The 22,120-nt window shown below is 41.1% G+C and overlaps 1 protein-coding gene across 1 annotated transcript in view; it reads right to left on the reverse strand.

Moving 5' to 3' along the window:
• Positions 1 to 22,120, reverse strand: part of plpp4 (phospholipid phosphatase 4) — a 180,972-nt gene that overhangs the window by 81,561 nt on the left and 77,291 nt on the right. Inside the window, exon 2 of the mRNA XM_062994981.1 lies at positions 5,907 to 6,015. Within this exon, the coding sequence (XP_062851051.1) occupies positions 5,907 to 6,015 (109 nt within the window). The remainder of the gene's footprint in view (positions 1 to 5,906; positions 6,016 to 22,120) is intronic.

Raw genomic sequence — 22,120 nt, forward strand, 5'->3', positions numbered from 1 at the left:
TCGTCTTTTTGTTATTTATTTGTCTTTAAAAATTGTATTTTATTTATCTTACTTACACTTGTGAACAGAGGACTTAGTTTTCCGCGTCTTTCTTGTTTCTTATTCCGCTTTATTTCGCCTACGCAGCTCCAGTTGCATTACGGCAGCTGCTGAATGTAACTAATAAAGTAACTTGTAATCTAACTTAGTTACTTTTAAAATCAAGTAATCAATAAAGTAATTAAGTTACTTTTGAAATCAAGTAATCAATAAAGTAACTAAGTTACTTTTTAAAGGTAACTATGCCATCACTGGTCAGGACCCCCACAGGACCACTACAGAGCAGGTTTTATTTGGGTGGTGGATCATTCTCAGCACTGCTGTGACACTGACATGGTGGTGGTGTGTTAGTGTGTGTTGTGCTGGTATGAGTGGATCACACACAGCAATGCTGATGGAGCTTTTAAACACCTCACTGTCACTGCTGGACTGAGAATAGTCCACCAACCAAAAATATCCAGCCTACAGTGCCCCGTGGGCAGCGTCCTGTGACCACTGATGAAGGTCTAGAAGATGACCAGCTCAAACAGCAGCAACAGATGAGCAATTGTCTCTGATTTTACATCTACAAGGTGGACCAACTAGGTAGGAGTGTCTAATAGAGTGGACAGTGAGTGGACACAGTATTTAAAAACTTCAACAGTGCTGCTGTGTCTGATCCACTCATACCAGCACAACACACACTAACACACCACCACCATGTCAGTGTCACTGCAGTGCTGAGAATAATCCACCACCTAAATAATACCTGCTCTGTGGTGGTCCTGACCATTGATGAACAGGGTGAAAGCAGACTAAAAAGGTATATAGAGAAACAGATGGAATACAGTCAGTAATTGTAGAACTACAAAGTGGAGCTGATAAAATGGACAGTGTGTGTAGAAACCAGGCGGTGGTTTTAATGTTATGACTGATCGGTGTATAACGGCTGCTATACAAACCCTACGATGGCCCCTATCAAAGTCAACCAAGGTCCTTAGATAATACTTTTAACATACATAATATGAGTGACTACTGTCAGCTTAACATTTAACATATCCCTGATTGTGTCATTAATAATTGTTACATATTAGTCACTGCCATGAACATTGTTGAAGTGGTCCTACTTTCTCATCATACAAAAATGCCATCAATATTGTCATTAACAATGTATTATTTGTATACTATTCTAATGTGGACAATGACTTTAAGACAAGCGTGAACATAGACAATCTAAAATGAGTATGGCGCGAGGGAGCATCTTTTTGTATCTGCAGACATGGATCTAATTCTACCAAAGTGAAGTCAGTCATATACGATTTTTCTTAGTTTAGCCAGGTTGGTTTTGTTTCCCTCTGTAATCTTCATATGTTGTAAGGTTGCCAGCACCAAGACCTTTCCCTGATGTAATGCTGACTATACCATGTTGAAAAGACTGTCCAATAATACAAAGGTTGTTAAAACTTTGTATTGTACTGAAAATAATCAATGCATAATTTGTGACTGTAATGAACAGCCAGCTGCTGAGATGAGATCATAGGTTTGCTGATTGATTACTTGATTCCTAGACTTTCTCTTGAGTTTTTAATATGTTTTCTACATATGTGCAAGATAGCCGTATAACTAACACTACAGGGCTTCTATATTGTGACAGATTTTGGCCACACTTTACCTTGTAGTTAAATTTTAGTTTGTGGCTCGTTAGCCACAGTATTGTTCAGCCTTAGTCCTGCAAATTGGGTTTATCCTCCCTGGTATGCAATAAGGTGGGGCACACCTTGCCACTGAGGCAGCAGATGTAGCCCTGTACCTGAGAGACTGGCAAGGATAAACCCAGAATGCCTTAAAAAGACAGAACCATACAGCCACAAACAACAGAAATAAAAAAGAAGCCAAATAAAATCTGAAGCTCAAAGTGTAATTGAAAAAGTGTCAGAACAGATATTAGTAGAGTAGAAGATATCACACTTCACAGATGGCATTCATGCAATAGGAACATAAACCATATGCTGTCCCCAGCAAACATGAAAAACTCAGGTGGCCATGCACTCCTACCACAGGGACATTGTCAACACACTCCAACAAATGCACAATAACAGAGAATGAAGTATGAAACAATTGGATCAAAGAAAAGGAATGATCACAGCACTAGCTACTCAGCACCAGTATTTAACAGCTCACTTTTTCAGAAAAAAGAGAGATACTTAGTATACACCAGAAAGCAGTTGAAAATGAAGCAGAGCAGCCACTCCATCACTGTAATACAGTAGCTCACGTCCAGACACGGACAACATACAGACGCGAAGCCAGAAAGCAAAAGCCCAACAAGAACAATATTTAAAACGCTCCTCCATCTGGAGCACATTACTGCTAATGAGACAGAGACCGTCTGAATAAAAATAATGCCACAGGGCAGATGGACATGGTTCTGTGATCACAGCCCCTCATCAATCTTAATAGCAGGGTGGACCTGTTACAGTTTATCTGTAAAAATTTCCAAAGCGGTATTTTTAATCATTCCATAAATTCCCAGTTCTGCACTGCCCTTGTTCCAACTTTGTTTTAAATGTGTTGCAAGTTAGCAAACATTGAATATCTCTTCTTTGTGCTGTCCATAAAACAATGTACAAATCAATACATAATTAATTTCCATTTTAAAGCCTGGCCCAACAAAATGTCCACTGAAGAAACACCAGCAACAGATTAATCCATCATGCCATCTTAAAAGCAGGGCGTGTCCTGTCTTAGGTTCTCTCTATAACTTCCGGCTAGAGCTGCACTTTATACAGATCTTCATGGGCATCATTCAATTAATGCCTAGTGGATTTTTAGTCACAACTTCTAGTTGACAAGACTATTACTTTCTGTGTCAGGCTACACACAAATTAAAGCAGAGTCTTTTCTAAAGCTACAGTTTAAGCCTCAGTAGCATAAACAATCTGTTGGCGGTTCATGGTTTGTCCATCCACAGACAACTGTTGTTAGGTACTCACCACAACTGCCTATGGGCATACTTTGCTGTATCAAAGACACATCACCCCAGTCATCTGTTTATAATAATTTGGTCCTTATCAAAGTCACTTAGGTCTTTACAAAATACTGTCAACATTCATCATATGAGAAACTACCAACAGCTTAACATTTAACATATCCCTGATTGTGTCATGAAAAACTGTTACATAGTCACTGCCATGAACATTGTTGGGGGTGGTCCTACTTTGTTTTTTGTTTTCATCATACAGAAATGCCATCAATATTGTATTATCTTTTGTCATGTGGACAATGACTTTAAGACAAGCGTGAACATAGACAATCTAAAATGATTATGGCTACTGGTAGGTTCATTAAATGTTTGCAGGGACAAAAAAATTTAGATGCTTGAAGGAGCTTGATTGCTGTACAATTAATGTACCCACGAAGTTGAGGGTAGCATCTTTTTGTACCTGCAAACATGGATCTAATTCTACCAAAGTGAAATCAGTATATGATTTTTCTTAGTTTAGCCAGATTGGTTTTGTTTTCGTTTCTTTCTGTGATCTTCATGTGTTGTAAGGTTGCCAGTACCAAGACCTTTCCCTGATGTAATGCTGACTATACCATGTTGAAAAGACTGTCAAATAATACAAAAGTTGTTGAAACTTTGTATTCTACTGAAAATAATCAATGCATAATTGGTGACTTTAATGAACAGTCAGCTGCTGAGATGAGATCATAGGTTTGCTGACTGCTCACCATACAGCCACAAACAACAGAAATAAAAAAGAAGCCAAATAAAATATGAAGCTCAAAGTGTGATTGAAAAAGTGTGAGAACAGATATTAGTAGAGTAGAAGATATCACACTTCACAGATTACCCAGAAAAGAGGCATTTATCCAATAGGGACATAAACCATATGCTGTCCCCAGCAAACATGAAAAACTCAGGTGGCCATGCACTCCTACCACAGGGACATTGTCAACACACTCCAACAAATGCACAATAACAGAGAATGAAGTATGAAACAATTGGATCAAAAAAAAGGAATGATCACAGCACTAGCTACTCAGCACCAGTATTTATCAGCTCACTTTTTCAGAAAAAAGAGAGACACTTAGTATACACCAGGAAGCAGTTGAAAATGAAGCAGAGCAGCCACTACATCACTGACATACAGTAGCTCACGTCCAGACACGGACAACATACAGACGCGAAGCCAGAAAGCAAAAGCCCAACAAGAACAATATTTAAAACGCTCCTCCATCTGGAGCACATTACTGCTAATGAGACAGAGACCGTCTGAATAAAAATAATGCCACAGGGCAGATGGACATGGTTCTGTGATCACAGCCCCTCGTCAATCTTAATAGCAGGGTGGACCTGTTACAGTTTATCTGTAAAAATTTCCAAAGCGGTATTTTTAATCATTCCATAAATTCCCAGTTCTGCACTGCCCTTGTTCCAACTTTGTTTTAAATGTGTTGCAAGTTAGCAAACATTGAATATCTCTTCTTTGTGCTGTCCATAAAACAATGTACAAATCAATACATAATTAATTTCCATTTTAAAGCCTGGCCCAACAAAATGTCCACTGAAGAAACACCAGCAACAGATTAATCCATCATGCCATCTTAAAAGCAGGGCGTGTCCTGTCTTAGGTTCTCTCTATAACTTCCGGCTAGAGCTGCACTTATACAGATCTTCATGACAGAGATGGGGACTCAAGCCTGCGTCTCGAGTCCGAGTCACACCTAAGTCAAACACACAGCGACTTCAGTTTCAAATGACTCATGACTCGCAAAAAATGACTCGTAAACAACAAGAGTCCCTAGCGTCAGCATGTGTTAACATTAGTTATGTGTGACAATATATATTTTTTATATATATAAATTATAAAATATATGTTTTTATTAAAGATGAATGAAACGTGGATCCGACATCATTCTGATCGTGTCATTTTCTGCTCTCTAATAGCGCTCAGGCTTAACCCGTAAATGTTACAGCCAGCTTCCGGCGTAGTGATGAAGCGTCGTTCCCTACTCCCTACACAGTTTGAAGTTTACTTCATTTGAACATTTTCGTTACCTTTGGATTGGAATCTCACTTAAGATGGTGGAATACCCTACGTAGTGCACTTCACAGGAACAACTGGTGTGAATGAAACGCTCCTACAGAATTGGCGCTAATGGTTGAAAGAACGCTTTCTGAACAAATCAGACCTTCTGATTTAAATTTTTAGGAAGAAATGCTGTTATTTGCATTTATTCAGTTTGCGTCACACAGATGATTGTCAATGAAACGCTTGATTGGCTTTCTAACGAGTTTTACTTCACAACCGGGAAATGTTTGGAGGTTTTTAATTATAAGCACATTTACAAAATAACGGATTATATTCCTAATGGGACAACACACGGTTATAAATTTAATAGCATCCGGAGGAACATAAGCTAAGGTAAGCAGTGGTTATAATATTTATTTTTTGCTGTGTTTTAGATTTTGGCCGCTGTGCCGTGATTTATCGTGCGCTTTTGTTTTGCAATGAAAACAAATTGTATCAGTTTAAGCTTTTAACTGGTACCTTCTTGTTATGGAAATTATTTGTTTATTTCTATGCTACTTTCCAATATATGTTTTGTGTATATTATATTGACTCGTGACTTGACTCAGGCTCTAGTCTAAAGACTTGTGACTTAACTCGGACTCTAGCCTAAAGACTTGTGACTTGACTTGGACTCTAGCCTAAAGACTTGTGACTTGACTTGGACTCTAGCCTAAAGACTCGTGACTTGACTCAGACTCAATCTTGACTTGACTGTGAGTTGTGAACATCTCTGCTTCATGAGGGGGCTATTTGACCCCAACCTAAAAATTGGACATTTCATAAGTGAGTCTTTCCAAAAACACGACTTACAAACATGACCCTTTTGGGAATGAGGTCCGATTCCACCAGTGGGTTCTTGTAGAGCCACAGCTCCTCGGGTTGAATAACTCTCTCAAATGGCTCGAGGAACTCTGTAAACCTAAAAAAAGAGATTTAGACATTATTCATTTATTTTTAATAACACAACTCAAAACTATGTTTAGATGGTTATACCACAAATAAAATTAGCACTGTTAATAAAGACAAGCATTTGGAAACTCATTACTTTTCTGTTATGGGTTGATCTGTTTCCATCACCTCCACTATCTGTAGGAAGCGCATGACACTACATATCCCATGGTCCACCTCTCTCATTAGAACTACTTGATTCCACCTGTAGTCAGTGATCTCTGATCAGTGAAGTGCTTTGCTAATAAAAGAAATCCTAATAGGATCAGTGATCCTCTCCTTCTTATACACAGCTCTACTCTCTGGCTGTACCAGAATTTTTGTTCTAATCCTAAAATTATTTGCTCAGTGGTAATTAATATCATAGCATACAGTTACACAGTGTTTTACTCTGTTTATTGTAACACCTGCCACTTACACTTGCCACCACCAGACTCAGTGGTGTTTGGTACACAGACTCTGTGTGTGACTTGGCATGTGAAATTGGTTGCTGACAAGATTATTAAAGGGCCGCAGCACCACAAATAATTTCAAAATCTCCATTTGTTTTCACTTTAATTCCGTGCTCTCTTGTAAGCCAAGAGCTAATATGCTTTCTCTCTCCTCTCCAACCGGCTGCCACAGCTGTGCTCGTCTATACAAGAAATATTGTGGCATTTGAAGCAAAATCGTGATATTTGAAGCATGTGGGTTCTAAACTGCCATGTGTTTGGAAATCGATGGTGACCACACACACAATGCCCAGAAACTCTCCAACACCTTTTTCTAACATAGATTGAACTAAAAGATGATGGACTTTTTATACATATTTAAACTATGTATGTTTTCACTTAATTTTTGTTTTTAAAATAATATTATTGACACATATCCAATTGATTTCATCACATTCTAATGAACACCTCTAGACCACCCAAATAGGATGGGTCCTGTTAAGTCTGGTTCCTTTCAAGGTTTCTTTCTTGTAATCTTGAAGTAGTTTTTCTTGCCACTGTTACCTTAGGCTTGCTCATCAGGGTTTTTGTCCTGGAATCTTAAAAGCTTTTTTGAGACAATGTCCACCTTGCTGCTCCTTTATGCAACAGGGCCATTGTACCATTGACCATTTACGTCATAGAGTTCCATATCCTAGTGGCCAATAGCGGGTGCAGCTCTAAGGCATTAACTGTGTCCTTACAGAAGCCCTAGTCAATGGAGGTCAAGGATGAGATCGCCACAATCTATGGGGCTCCTATATTTCCTGGTCATCCAATTGGGCAATCTCCTCTGAGAGCGTAAACTAAGTTACTTGGCAAAGTCCTTCTGGCCCAGCCAGACCTTCCACCTCATTAAATCTGGGGCTACCAGTATGATAGGGTGGACCATTCACAACTGGGTGACTTGGAGCTCAGACAGGGACTATCCCAGAGAGATAGACCTGTGACTGACCACAACTTTGGTCCCTCAGACCTTAGGGGTTTTCTTAAAGGCAACTTTTGCTTGGGGAGTCCAACAAGAGAAGACCTTAAGGGCCTTTGTGGTGTCCAGAGCAGCAGATGTGGTCTCACTGATGACCAACCATACCCAATGATATTCAAATTCTTACCCTCCCCCCCCCCTTAATGGGGGCCTGAGGAAGTCTAAGCGGCACAACACTAAACACACTACATATCCCTGAAGTAGGCATGGCAAATGCCCCACAATTGATTACAGTCCTGTCGCGGGTGGGTTACTGCCTTTACGCCCATCAAAACTGGGGAAACCGGACTTACCGCATCCCCAACCAGAGTAAGTGGTGGTCAAAAATGAGATAAAATGAGATAAAATAACATATTACTATGACATTTCCTATCATGGCAAACTGGGTAATAAATACGTTACAGATTTTCTTGCCTTTTTTCCAGTATAATTAGTCATAACCCAATGGTGTTCATTATCCTTCACTAATAAATGTTTCAGAAAAAAACAACCTTCACTGTTGTGCTTCCAGCACCAAACAGATAAAAGAGTGGATAAAAAGAAAGAGATTTGTGAGACTAATTTGGTAAATCTGCCACAGGGTTTGGCTGCAGTCTTTCATCAAAGGTTTACAGTTGCTTGGGTTTTCTGACACTGATTCCTCTGAGGATAAATGAGCATCCCTGCAGCCCACAGAAACAATATAGAGACCCGAAGATCACAAACAACCTTTTCCATAAATGCCTGATTTGTTTTCATTGAGTTTCTCGTGTCAGCTTTCTCTATCTCTTTAAACCTCAGGGATAACACTTAAGGTAACGCAGAAAATATCAGCATGAGTTACATGTTCATTTTATGTACCATAAATTCCAGAATGGACCTGGCTAATTCAAATAATGCAAATAGCTTCTATTACACATTCTGATTAACAATCGCAATCATGCTCTAGCAATTATAATGGAGCAAGAGGTAATTACTTGTTGCATCAGTCACTGTGGAGAAAGTGGTCTTTTCTAAGCAGAAAATGAGTACTCATAATCCTCTTGGCCAGGCATGGTTACTGTGAATGTTATTCATGCAACATTAATTAAGAACTGCTTATTAGTGGAGACTGGGTTTAATTAATCTGTCATGCGTACCACTGCAGTGCACAATCCACTGGCAATCACAACAACGCTATACATGAAGGCTCTTTTTGTAAATGCCCTTTTTTGTAGCAGCTCTGTTTTTTAATCTTTACTTACAGTATATCCTTATAAGAAAAGATTCTTTTTGACATCCCTCTACAGTACAATCTGCAAACTATGAGGAAAAATTACATATAAAATACACCTCAGAACTAAGTGCAAAAAATAAGGAAGAGGTTGTAGCATAATGTTGTCAGGAAAGCTGGAAAGTGATCATCAGGTGTTAAGCAAATTATTATTACTGTGTTTTTTTCATTAACTTTGTTCTGTTTTGTTTTTAGAAGTCAAATAATTAAGTTATAATAAAACATTATATATAGGTGAAATATACAAAAACAAACCCCAAGAAAACCTAAAATCTGTAATTCTCTTGAACCATTGTTTACTTAAGAAAAGTGCAAAAAAATTAAATGCTGCAACACACTCGAAACATGCTTACCACTGTGTTACATCACCTTTTCTTTTCCTTTAATTCACAAATCACACACACAGACACACAAACACACCTTGTAACTCGGCGCCCCCTAAACTCAAAATCTCTAAAACTCGACGCCCTTTGTCGAAAAAATTGTACCCTTAAATGTGACGTTTCCCTTAAACTTCATGTGTGCGACCGACACTTGTTCAGTGCTCGACCTGTGCGGTGTGGTAAAATGTCATCAAAGTGCACGTATGAGACGAATCTGCATTTGTGTGGAATAACAATCAAATTCACTCTGAAAGCCTCCACATGTATCTGTGTTTACCTGGGTTATCCTGCTGTACCACTGTATCACCGATTTTGCCACTTAACTCGCTAAGGAATACGGTATTCCAAGATCAAGAATCTCCACAATTAAGAAGCATAAGAAAACAATAAAGAAGTAAAGGTAAAGTGCAGGTTTTGATGTTTTTTTTATTGTGTGTAAAAGTGTATTTCAGTGTTTTAATATTATATTTGTGTTATTTTAGTGTGTACGTGTCAAAAACAACCCCATTATTTTACATACGCCTAAAATGTATGCAGTTCCACAGGACCATGAAAGTTTCAAGGTACCACTATACACCGACCAGACATAACATTATGATGTTTTGGGCAATGTTCTGCTGGGAAACCTTGGGTCCTGCCATCCATGTGGATGTTACTTTAACACGTATCAACTACCTAAGCATTGTTGCAGACCATTTACACCCTTTCATGGAAACGGTATTCCCTGATGGCTGTGGCCTCTTTCAGCAGGTTCAGGAATGGTTTGAGGAGCACAACAACGAGTTTGAGGTGTTGACTTGGCCTCCAAATTCCTCAGATCTCAATCCAATCAAGCATCTGTGGGATGTGCTGCACAAACAAGTCAGATCCATGGAGGCCCCACTTCACAACTTACAGGAGTTAAAGGATCTGCTGCTAACATCTTGGTGCCAGATACCACAGCACACCTTCAGGGGTTGCTTGGCAGCAAAAGGGGGACCAACAAAATATTAGGAAGCTGGTCATAATCTTATGCCTGATCAGTGTAAATATATGGTATATATATTTATAGAAGGTTAAGTGGTCTGAAGAATCCTGTTTTCTCCAAGATCAGGTGGTCAGCAAGGCTTGTGTGCATTGTTTACTCCCGGAAAGAAGTTAGCAGGATACACCACAGGACTGCTCTGTGGGTCTGATTCATTGGGCGACAGCCAGGAATCACACCAGACAGGTCGCCAGTCCATTACAGGGAAGACGCACACACATTTAACCTAACACTCACACTTAGCACAATTTTGTAGCTTAAATTGGCATTTCTTTGGACTTGTGAGAGGAAGCCAGAGCACCCAGAAGAAACCCACGCAGAGACGGGGAGAACATGCAAACTTCACAGAGAAATGACTCTAGCTGCCCAGGGAATCAAGCCCAGGTCCTTCTTGCTGTGAGGCAACAGCGCTACCCACTGCGCCACCGGTGCCACCCCATAACTGTGAACTAAACATCCATATAAAACCAAATAACTTTTATAAAACATTTGAACTTTTTATGGACTGGCTGTAATTTTGTGGTAATTAAATGTATGATAAGCATTATTATTCATTCACACCCTGGACAGATTGGCAGTCCATCACAGGGCGGACACACACACTCGCACATATAATATGTAATGTATGATAAGCAGTATTATTGTAGTATAATTTATCACTGTGGATTTTACATCAATGAACTGTCTTACTAAATTACAGTGGCTTAGTGGGTAGCACTGTCGCCTCACAGCAAGAAGGTCCTTGTTTGATCCCCAGGTGGGGCGGTCCGAGTCCTTTCTGTGCGGAGTTTGCATGTTCTTCCCGTGTCCGCATGCGTTTCCTCCGGGTGCTCTGGTTACCTCCCACAGTCCAAAAACATGCCACCTGGCTAATTGGAAACACTGAATTGTCCTATAGATATCTAGCAGCTAGATTGTAAACCAGTGCATTGTAGTGCCGGTCCCAAGCCCGGATGAATAGAAAGGGTTGTGTCAGGAAGGGCATCCAGCGTAAAAACTGTGCCAAATCCCACCGGCGACCCCATCGGGAAGAAGCCGGAAATGCCGACCCCGTAACCGAAAAACGGGACAACGGCTGAGGAACAAGAAGAAGAAGAACTGTCTTACTAAACAAAAAGCATCACTGCACAGTTTATTACTGTTTTCATACAAAATAACATTTTGTCAAAGAATTGTATCAGATATTTTAATGGTTCACTCTCTAAAAAGGTTTTCATATACAAAGAAATTGTAATAAAAATGTAATAATTAAAAACATTAGCATCTGTAAGTCTTTATTCCGATGTCAATATATGAGATATTTTACTAACCAACTGCTTTCCTAAAACGGTCCTGTTTTGTTTCCAGCTGGAATGGCACTTAGTAAGTCTAACATATTACCCTATTGAGTTAGTCCTTTAAAACCATCTATGAAAAAAGTTAAGCAGGTTCACAGCATAGCAGGGGCCATTTGAGCCATATGTGAGGTGTGATCAAGGTCTAGATAGATTTTGATTAGTTTAGGTCCAATATACCCAGTGTACTAATTTAAGCTGAATTAGACTGTTTCTAGCAGAAACTACAGGTAAGGGAATCATGATTGGGTATAATGCACAAAAGTTTCAGGCGGCACGGTGGCTCAGTGGGTAGCACTGTCGCCTCACAGCAAAAAGAAGGTCCTGGGTTCGATCCCCAGGTGGGGCGGTCTATGTGGAGTTTGCACGTTCTGTCTGTGTGGGTTTCCTCCGGGAGCTCCAGTTTCCTCCGGGAGCTCCAGTTTCCTCCCACAGTCCAAAGACATGCAGTCAGGTGAAGACAGTAAGGTAAAACGTGAGTATGTAATTTGTTAATTCTCTTAAATCTTTAACTTATGAAAGTAGAAAGTAACAATTTCCAATGATTTCACTGACCAACTTTATTGAATTTTGTAAATAAAAGCACATTTAGAATTTGATGCCTGCAACACACTCCAAAACAGTTGGGACAGAGGCCTATTTACCCCTCCCTGTGTTCCATCAGCTTTCCTATTAATGACACTTTTTAATGGTTTGGGAATTTAGGATATTAATTGTTGTAGTATTACAACTGGAACACTTTTGCATTTATTTATTAGGATTTTAACGTCATGTTTTACACTTTGGTTACATTCATGACAGAAACAGTAGTTACTGGTTACACAAGATTCATCAGTTCACAAGTTTAATGTCATACACAGTCATGAACAATTTTGTATCTCTAATTTACATTTACATTTTCGGTATTTAGCAGACGCTCTTATCCAGAGCGACTTACAGAAGTGCTTCCATAGTAAACATTACCTTACTCTAGATTAATTCACCTTACTGTCTTCACCTGACTGCATGTCTTTGGACTGTGGGAGGAAACTGGAGCTTCCGGAGGAAACCCACACAGACACAGGGAGAACGTGCAAACTCCACATAGACCGCCCCACCTGGGGATCGAACCCAGGACCTTCTTTTTGCTGTGAGGCGACAGTGCTACCCACTGAGCCACCGTGCTGCCTGAAACTTTTGTGCATTATACCCAATCATGATTCCCTTACCTGTAGTTTCTGCTAGAAACAGTCTAATTCAGCTTAAATTAGTACACTGGGTATATTGGACCTAAACTAATCAAAATCCATCTAGACCTTGATCACACCTCACATATGGCTCAAATGGCCCCTGCTATGCTGTGAACCTGCTATGCTGGTTTACATGTAGTCGCTTTGTTCGGATTATCGCCCAGAGACGCTTTACTCTCTGCTTCACAAACTAATGTAGTAGCCTTCTCTACACTCTTAGCAAGGCGTCTAATCTTACTTAGATGGAAATGCCACTCCACCCACATATACTGTAACTATTGGTTAAGGGACGTCGCACAATTTCTCTACCTAGGTGCACAATGAAAACCAGCACAGGACGCTTCTCATATACTTGCGTTCCTGGAGTTTTTCTCCAACATCACCTCTCTTGATATTCCAGACACTCCTTGAACTATTTACAGTACTACAGGTGTTGTGGTGGTCTTATGTGCAGGTAATCAAATGTCATTTCTTGATTCCAATTTTCCTTCTTTTCTTTCTTCCCTTTTTTTAATAAGTGGAGGGGAGGTTGCTGAGGTAGGTCTAATTGGGAATTAGGGAGTTGTGGTGTGACAACTTTTATTAATATGTAAATGCACCATGTTGGTTGTTTTTTGCATTGTTTTTCTTGCCCTGTCACCTGTAATGCAAAACCTGAATAAAAAGAATGTTAAAAAAATTTCCCTCACCTGTTACTAATTCACCTGCTTATTGTGAAACTATAACTTTAATAATTTGTATAAACCTTTCACTCTTATTTTTCCTCTGTCCCAACTATTTTGAAATGTATTGCAGGCATCAAATTCTAAATGTCTTTCTGTTAACAAAATAAAATGAAGGTGATGAGTAAAAACATTGAAAATCTTTTCTTTTTAATTGTGTCAGTTAAATAAACATTCAAGAGAACAAATGGGGTTTGTAATTTAGTAATTATAGTCTTAATTTCCTTTGAATGTGTGGCTTTAAAGTAACTGGTTTGTTCTGCTGCAGTTGGGTTCATCCTTTAATATTTCAGGTGCAGGCAACAGCAGGCACCTTTGTCAGCTACGTGCAAAAGCAACAGCTGTGTATAAGATCAGTAAATTGTAGCCAAAGAGTTGCTTTCACTGCACTAAAAAGTAATGTACTGTACTTGCATGTGCATTATTCAGTTAGTTTACTTCTGAATGATTAATTGTCTTAGGCTGCATTTCTTTTGTGAAGACTTGAATGAAGACCCAGACGTTTCTGAATTCAGCCTGAGGGAAAATGAGACAAGCAGGGTGAATGAATTGCAGAAAAGGTAGAAAAAAGACAGGAGAAGTTTTCTCAAGAAACCTCTAATCTATTCACCTAGATGTCTGGCATCTTTCTGCAAGACAAGCTGATTCACAGACAGGTTCACCGGAGGCTCAGATATCTAGCTAACGACTCGGCCACAAATTTGGACAGGCTGCAAGTAGCATCAACCCTGCTGTGTCATTCCTCGGTGGGAGTGGAATTCCTCATTTGGCATATGGGAAAGTAAACATATTTTAAAATAGCAGCACTGACCACATTTATTGGTCCAAAGGTTGCACAAACAGATGTATCTTTTTTCATTAACTGCTTTATCCTCGTCAGAGTGGCAGCAAGTCCAGTTGCTGAAGCACCATGGACAGCTACCCCGAGAGACTTATGCCAAGTTCACACTACACATTCCAAGTTGTCAGGTCGCTGTACAGTTCACACTACACAGCTGGATCTCTTGTAATCTCTTGGAGTCTTTCAAGTCGGTGTGACTTTCATACTACACGACTGATTGGTGATAGGGGGTTTCACACTACACGATCTATCCCCAACTGGAATTGCAGGCGAGCTTCTTTGGTCTCCCAAACTACGTTTTGTCACAAAAACAAACGTGAGAAGTGACGAAAGGTTTAATGATACCACGTCCAGAAATGCACGTCAACAAGTACTGAGCGATCAAGTTTGTGTGCTGATGTGCAGCATAAAATCAAGGAGAAAAAATTAATGAATCTGAGTGGATTTGGCTATGCAAACAGCATGGATTGTTCTATAGTGAGTTGGAGGTTAATAAATATTTTTGCAAAGTTTTGTAGAGAACGATCAGGTCAGAAATACTGTAAAACTTGTGTGTGCCGATGTATTCTGATATAAACTATATTATGCCCCTGTCCCATCTTTTTATAACTCCTCCCCTGCGTTTCCCCTCACCCTGTATCTTGCGTTCTCATTGGCTGTTCGACATAGCACTCATTGCCTCAGCTAGCCTTTCGGATCGAGTAGTTGAGCAGTTCACACATAGTGATTGAGAGCCGAGTTTCGATCGCAGAGCGAACGCCAAATTGCTCCCGAGCCGGGAAATCTAGCGCCGACCAGTCACCGAGCAAAAATCAGGGCAAAAATCGTGTAGTGTGAACTAGGCATTAGCCAATCATGTAGACAGCTATCTGGCCCTGTAATTATATCCAAACCATTATTACAGCTTATGTCAATATTATCAATAAAGACTACTACAAGTGCCCAGGTGGCGAAGTGAGATATTCTGCTAGCACACCAGCGCTGAGATTATGAACATGCCGGTTCTATTCTCGGCTCTGCTACCGGTCGACTGGGCGTCATCTAGCGGTCACAATTGGCAGTGCCTGCAGCAGTCACAAATTGGCCACCATGTCTGCTGGGTAGGGAAATGACCAGACTAAGTAGGTGGGGTCTTCAAACGCTGTGCAAGGACCCTGGTTAGCAGACCGAGGCGCCTGTGCAGAAACATGGGCGTAAAAGAAGGGGTCCACTAGGACTGCACACGCGTCAGAGAGCTTGTTAGCAGCAATATAGCTCATATATTCCACAGCAGCGGAAGACAAATTGACTACACTAAATCAAGAGAAAAAAGGGAAAATGCATAAATAAATACATTTTTAAAAAAAGCACGACAAGCTAGCTTTAGATGCATGTGTGAACCTTGTGCTCAATATCCAGATTTTTGTGATTATGATTCATTAAACATCATTTGATTTGATCCCAGTCATAATTATAGACACAAATTAAAATAAAAAAAATTGCAAATTTGCAAAACACCACCTGAAAGTTTTTAAATACATGTAGCAAAATGTTTTGAATATACAGTGTATCACAAAAGTGAGTACACCCCTCACATTTCTGCAAATATTTTATTATATCTTTTCATGGGACAACACTATAGAAATAAAACTTGGATATAACTTAGAGTAGTCAGTGTACAACTTGTATAGCAGTGTAGATTTACTGCCTTCTGAAAATAACTCAACACACAGCCATTAATGTCTAAATAGCTGGCAACATAAGTGAGTACACCCCACAGTGAACATGTCCAAATTGTGCCCAAAGTGTCAATATTTTGTGTGACCACCATTATTATCCAGCACTGCCTTAACCCTCCTGGGCATGGAATTCACCAGAGCTGCACAGGTTGCTACTGGAATCCTCTTCCACTCCTCCATGATGACATCACGGAGCTGGTGGATGTTAGACACCTTGAACTCCTCCACCTTCCACTTGAGGATGCGCCACAGGTGCTCAATTGGGTTTAGTCCATCACCTTAACCTTCAGCTTCCTCAGCAAGGCAGTTGTCATCTTGGAGGTTGTGTTTGGGGTCGTTATCCTGTTGGAAAACTGCCAGGGGATCATGCTCTGTTTCAGAATGTCACAGTACATGTTGGAATTCATGTTTCCCTCAATGAACTGCAGCTCCCCAGTGCCAGCAACACTCATGCAGCCCAAGACCATGATGCTACCACCACCATGCTTGACTGTAGGCAAGATACAGTTGTCTTGGTACTTCTCACCAGGGCGCCGCCACACATGCTGGACACCATCTGAGCCAAACAAGTTTATCTTGGTCTCGTCAGACCACAGGGCATTCCAGTAATCCATGTTCTTGGACTGCTTGTCTTCAGCAAACTGTTTGCGGGCTTTCTTGTGCGTCAGCTTCCTTCTGGGATGACGACCATGCAGACCGAGGTGATGCAGTGTGCGGCGTATGGTCTGAGCACTGACAGGCTGACCTCCCACGTCTTCAACCTCTGCAGCAATGCTGGCAGCACTCATGTGTCTATTTTTTAAAGCCAACCTCTGAATATGACGCCGAACACGTGGACTCAACTTCTTTGGTCGACCCTGGCGAAGCCTGTTCCGAGTGGAACCTGTCCTGGAAAACCGCTGTATGACCTTGGCCACCATGCTGTAGCTCAGTTTCAGGGTGTTAGCAATCTTCTTATAGCCCAGGCCAACTTTGTGGAGAGCAACAATTCTATTTCTCACATCCTCAGAGAGTTCTTTGCCATGAGGTGCCATGTTGAATATCCAGTGGCCAGTATGAGAGAATTGTACCCAAAACACCAAATTTAACAGCCCTGCTCCCCATTTACACCTGGGACCTTGACACATGACACCAGGGAGGGACGACGACACATTTGGGCACAATTTGGACATGTTCACTGTGGGGTGTACTCACTTATGTTGCCAGCTATTTAGACATTAATGGCTGTGTGTTGAGTTATTTTCAGAAGACAGTAAATCTACACTGCTATACAAGCTGTACACTGACTACTCTAAGTTATATCCAAGTTTCATGTCTATAGTGTTGTCCCATGAAATGTATAATGAAATATTTGCAGAAATGTGAGGGGTGTACTCACTTTTGTGATACACTGTAGATAGGAGGAAATTAACCTTTTTGACAAAATCCACAAGTCTGAAAAAAGACACACTCACCAACAAGAAGATAACACCAGAGATTGGAGATTGGAGAGTCGCACATAAGTCGCAAAAACAGCAAAAGTCAGTAGCATGTGTTAACATTAGTTACATGTGACAATTATATATGATACGACATCATTCTGATCATGTCATTTTCTGCTCTCTGATAACGCTCCGGCCATTTTAACCCACAACGCACGCAATGGCTAAATGTTCCAGCCAGCTTCCGGTACAGTGATAAAGCATCGCTCTCTACTCCCTCTTCTGGATTAGATTTTCACTTAAAGTGGTGGAATACCCTACGTAGTGCACTTCACTGGAACAACTGTTGTGAATGAAACGCTCCCACAGAATTGGCGCTTATGATTGGAAGAACTGCTTTCTGAACCAATCAGACCTTCTGATTTTATTTTTTAGTAAGAAATGCTGTTATTTGTATTCATTTAGTTTGCAGCGTCACACAGATGATGTGTCAGTGAAACACTTGAGTTAGTGTTTTACTTCACAACTGGGAAAAGTTTGGAGGTTTTTAATTATAAGCACACATTTACAAAATAACGGATTATATTTCTAATGGGACACACTTATTAATTTAATAGCATCTGGAAGAATACAAGCTAAGGTAAGCAGTATTATGGATTTTTTTTGCTGGGTTTTGGATTTTGGCTGTTGTGTCTGATTTATCATGCGCTTTTGTTTTGCAATGAAAACAAAACATCAGTTTAAGCTTTTAACTGTTACCTAGGAAAGTAAAGGCACTAAGTAAAATGGCAAAATACAGTCGCTAATCTTTTGTTGTTGTTTTTTATCTGAACTTACATATTATTTGTTAGTTAACTTGTGACTTGACTCGGACTCTAGCCTAAAGACTCATGACTTGACTTGGACTCTAGCCTAAAGACTCGTGACTTGACTCGGACTCTAGCCTAAAGACTCGTGACTTGACTCGGACTCTAGTCTAAAGACTCTTGACTTGACTCGGACTCGTATTTTGTGACTTGTGAACATCTCTGTATAACACTGCAAGACATTTTACAGGATAATTTCAAGGCAGAGGTAAATAAACTAAAACTTAATAGGGTTTTTTTGTAAATAAACAGTGGTTTTAAAAGAATGTAAAGCTCTGGCTTTTTCATAGTTAATTGCGGTGATGATTTGATTTTGAATTACGAAAATGCCATTATTACCTATTGTAACCGAGCTTTCTAGAGGGTTCGTTTAACCACATAAAAGTTAGTAACAGAATGAGCGCACACGGACACAGAGTGAACATGAACCAGCACGAACTTTACTTTCTTCTTCTCTCCTCCTTTTCACACACAAACAATAACATATTACAGCGCCCCAATAGGGCATTCAATATAACCCATTCTTACATAAAAGTCTTCTACATACGTCCCCCCCTCAACTATAAACGTCCTCGTTTATACCATGCTCATTACTAAACAAAATCACAAACTGTAGTAAAAAAAAAAAAAAATACTAAACACTAAATATTAGTGCATCATTAACAAAATCCCTAGTGCACCTGAGCATGTCACCTGTAGTTTGTCCACTTTTGTTCTTTTTTTTTTTTTTATTATTTATTTATTTATTTTTTCAAGAAAACAAAACATGTACATTGAAAACATACCAAAAACTGGGCAGAAAAGTGGCAACAGCACATAGCCCCAATACAACCCCATATATTCAACCCTACTTAATACATAACAAAGTCCTGAAAGCGAGATGGGGCACGCAGGACACGTCCAGTGCGGGACATAGCAGCCCTGGACTCTGATAATCCCAGACCATCCTGCAGAACATTAGATAAGCCACCTAAACCTGGAAGAGCTGGCTGTGTGGCAGGAGCCTGGGCCGCTGGGGACGAATGATTTGGAGAAGAGGGCACAGAAGGCAGAGGCAGCGTATATGGCTTTAACCTGTTATGGTGAACCACCTGAACATGTTCCCCCAGGTCCATAGGGTTAGTAATAGTGTAGGTTAGGCCGAATTCCTCACCTGACTCCATCACCTGTGTAACCTGATAAGGGCCCTTCCAATGTGGTGCCAACTTAGTACGACTCTCTGTGGGATTATTTAACCAAACTAAACTACCCACTACATACGGACGGTGCCGGACCCCTTCATCACAGTACACTTTCTGACGTTCTCGAGCCTCAGCCAAATTTAGCCTAGTCGTCCCAAAGGCCCTCTCAAGCCGCTGCACCAGAGATGATACGAATTGGGTGTGGGACCCGAGCCCCTGAGACCCCAGCAACGTGGATGGTACCAGCACATCAACAGGAACCCGTGCCTCACGGCCATGCATCAGGAAGAAAGGGCTGAAATGAGTGCTGCTGTGTTTGGACGTGTTGTAAGCGAAAGCAGACTGTTTCAAAAAATTGTCCCACTCACCCCCACAAGAAAGCAGCTGCTTGGCTAACTGATCAATCAGCGTTCTGTTATGGCGCTCCACCATGCCATCTGACTTGGGATTATAGGCCGTGGTGCGGGTTTTCTTAATCCCCAACAACCGACAGAGCCCTTGAATTACCTCCGCCTCAAACTGACGGCCCTGATCGCTATGCAAGGTTTCTGGAACACCGTGTAACAGAACATAGTCATCAAATAGACATTGGGCCACTGATTGTGCTGTCTGGTTTGAGAGTGCGTACAGATTTACAAACTTGGTAAAGTAGTCCTCCACTACAAGAACATACCTATTACCCTTGGATGTCACTGGCAGCTCTAGAATGTCCGCAGCCACTCTTTGCAGAGGCCGACTAACAGGCAACCCCCCCATAGGTGCCCGATGTTGTGGCACAGGGGATTTACGCGTCTGACAAGCCTCGCACTGTTCACACCAGCGCCTAATGTCACGTAGCATGGAAGGCCAGTAGCATGTTTGTCGTGCTTTTTCCCACAAACGCTCAGCTGAGAAATGGGCAGAAACAGGTCCACCATGTAGGTGTTGGAGCAGTTGGGGCACCAGGACCTGGGGAATTACTACCTGCACTTGCTGCTCGCCTGTTGGAGACCCACGCACGGTACGACACAACAACCCGTCAACAATAGACAGACGACTAAATTCTGTCCACAGTTTTCGAAGGTTGAGAGAACCTCCTTGTACCCGCCGACGTGGTGGATGCCCAACACCTCTCTCAATCCAGGCTAACACTCTGGCAATATCCGGGTCCTCCCGCTGTAATGAGCCCATTTCTGAGCCGTCATGGGAAAGTGAATAAATCAAACTTCTGTCCAAACCTGGTTCTGCATCAGCCAAGTGACAGTGTGGGCTGTCATCCACAGAATGTACACCAGTCGTCTGCTCCTTCAATGTTGGTCTGTCTGGAGTCAGAGGACGGCGAGACAGTGCATCCGCATTCATGTGGCGGGAACCATCCTTATGGACCATGACCCAGTTAAATGGGTCCAGCTCCAGCACCCATCGGCCTCGTCGCCCAGTTGGGTCATTATCGATGCTCATGCTTCGCAAGCCCAGCAGAGGGCGATGATCCGTAATGATGGTAAATTTGGACAGCCCCACATAATGTTTAAACTCTCGGACAGCCCATACAACAGCCCAGAGTTCCCTATCAAAAGTGGACCACCGCTTTTGCACTTGAGTGAGTGTCTGGCTGGCGTAGGCCACAACATGTTCTCTCCCATTGATGTCCTGTGCTAACACCGCCCCCACAGATTCCTTAGAGGCATCTGTGTGAATTTTAAAAGGGATAGAAAAGTTGGGTAATGTCACCAGAGGAGCAGAGGTGAGCACCCCTTTAAGGTACTCAAATGCTGCAGCACACTCCCCAGTCCATACAAATGGCACATTTTTCCCTGCTAAGTGGTGCAAAGGCGCTGCATGCTTGGCAAAATTTTTCACAAAACGCCGGTAATATGAGCACAATCCCACCGCTGCCACCAATGTAACCGAGCTTTCTAGAGGGTTCGTTTAACCACATAAAAGTTAGTAACAGAATGAGCGCACACGGACACAGAGTGAACATGAACCAGCACGAACTTTACTTTCTTCTTCTCTCCTCCTTTTCACACACAAACAATAACATATTACAGCGCCCCAATAGGGCATTCAATATAACCCATTCTTACATAAAAGTCTTCTACACTATCAACCTACACCACATGTCAAATTCAAGGCCTGCGGGCCAAATCCAGCCCGCCACATCATTTTATGTGGTCCGCGAGAGCTTAAAAGACGTTTGATTGTTGTGATGGTTTGAGTAGTTACAGAGACATACTTAAAATGTAATGGGACACCAGCTCCTTTAAGCGTAGTCATGGCAACTAACTTAGACCTTTGCTAAGAAGCCATGTCACTTTTACGCTTTACCAGCAAACGAATGCAGGGTAAAGTCAGTAGCATAAAAGTAATAAATAGAAGTTAATCCTCTTGCAATTCAATACAGAAACATCATCTGTTAGTAGTAGACATTTATATTCTTGGTTTTTTGTAAATGTTTAGCGAGTATGTTACAGTGTTTCAGTTACAAAGTTCAGTACAGGTCATCGCAATCTACTTTTTAAAAAGGTTGGCCTCATTTGTAGCAACCTCAGAGGCCCCTTAAATTCTGGCTTTACTGACCAACTCTCCACTGGCTCATTGTGTGTGTCCTTCAACCTGCATGCCTGCTGGCTTAATACCTTTTGAATTTTGCCTTTACAAGTATTCTACC

Source organism: Trichomycterus rosablanca, chromosome 5 (genome assembly GCF_030014385.1).
Source record: "Trichomycterus rosablanca isolate fTriRos1 chromosome 5, fTriRos1.hap1, whole genome shotgun sequence".
Lineage (NCBI taxonomy): Eukaryota > Metazoa > Chordata > Actinopteri > Siluriformes > Trichomycteridae > Trichomycterus > Trichomycterus rosablanca.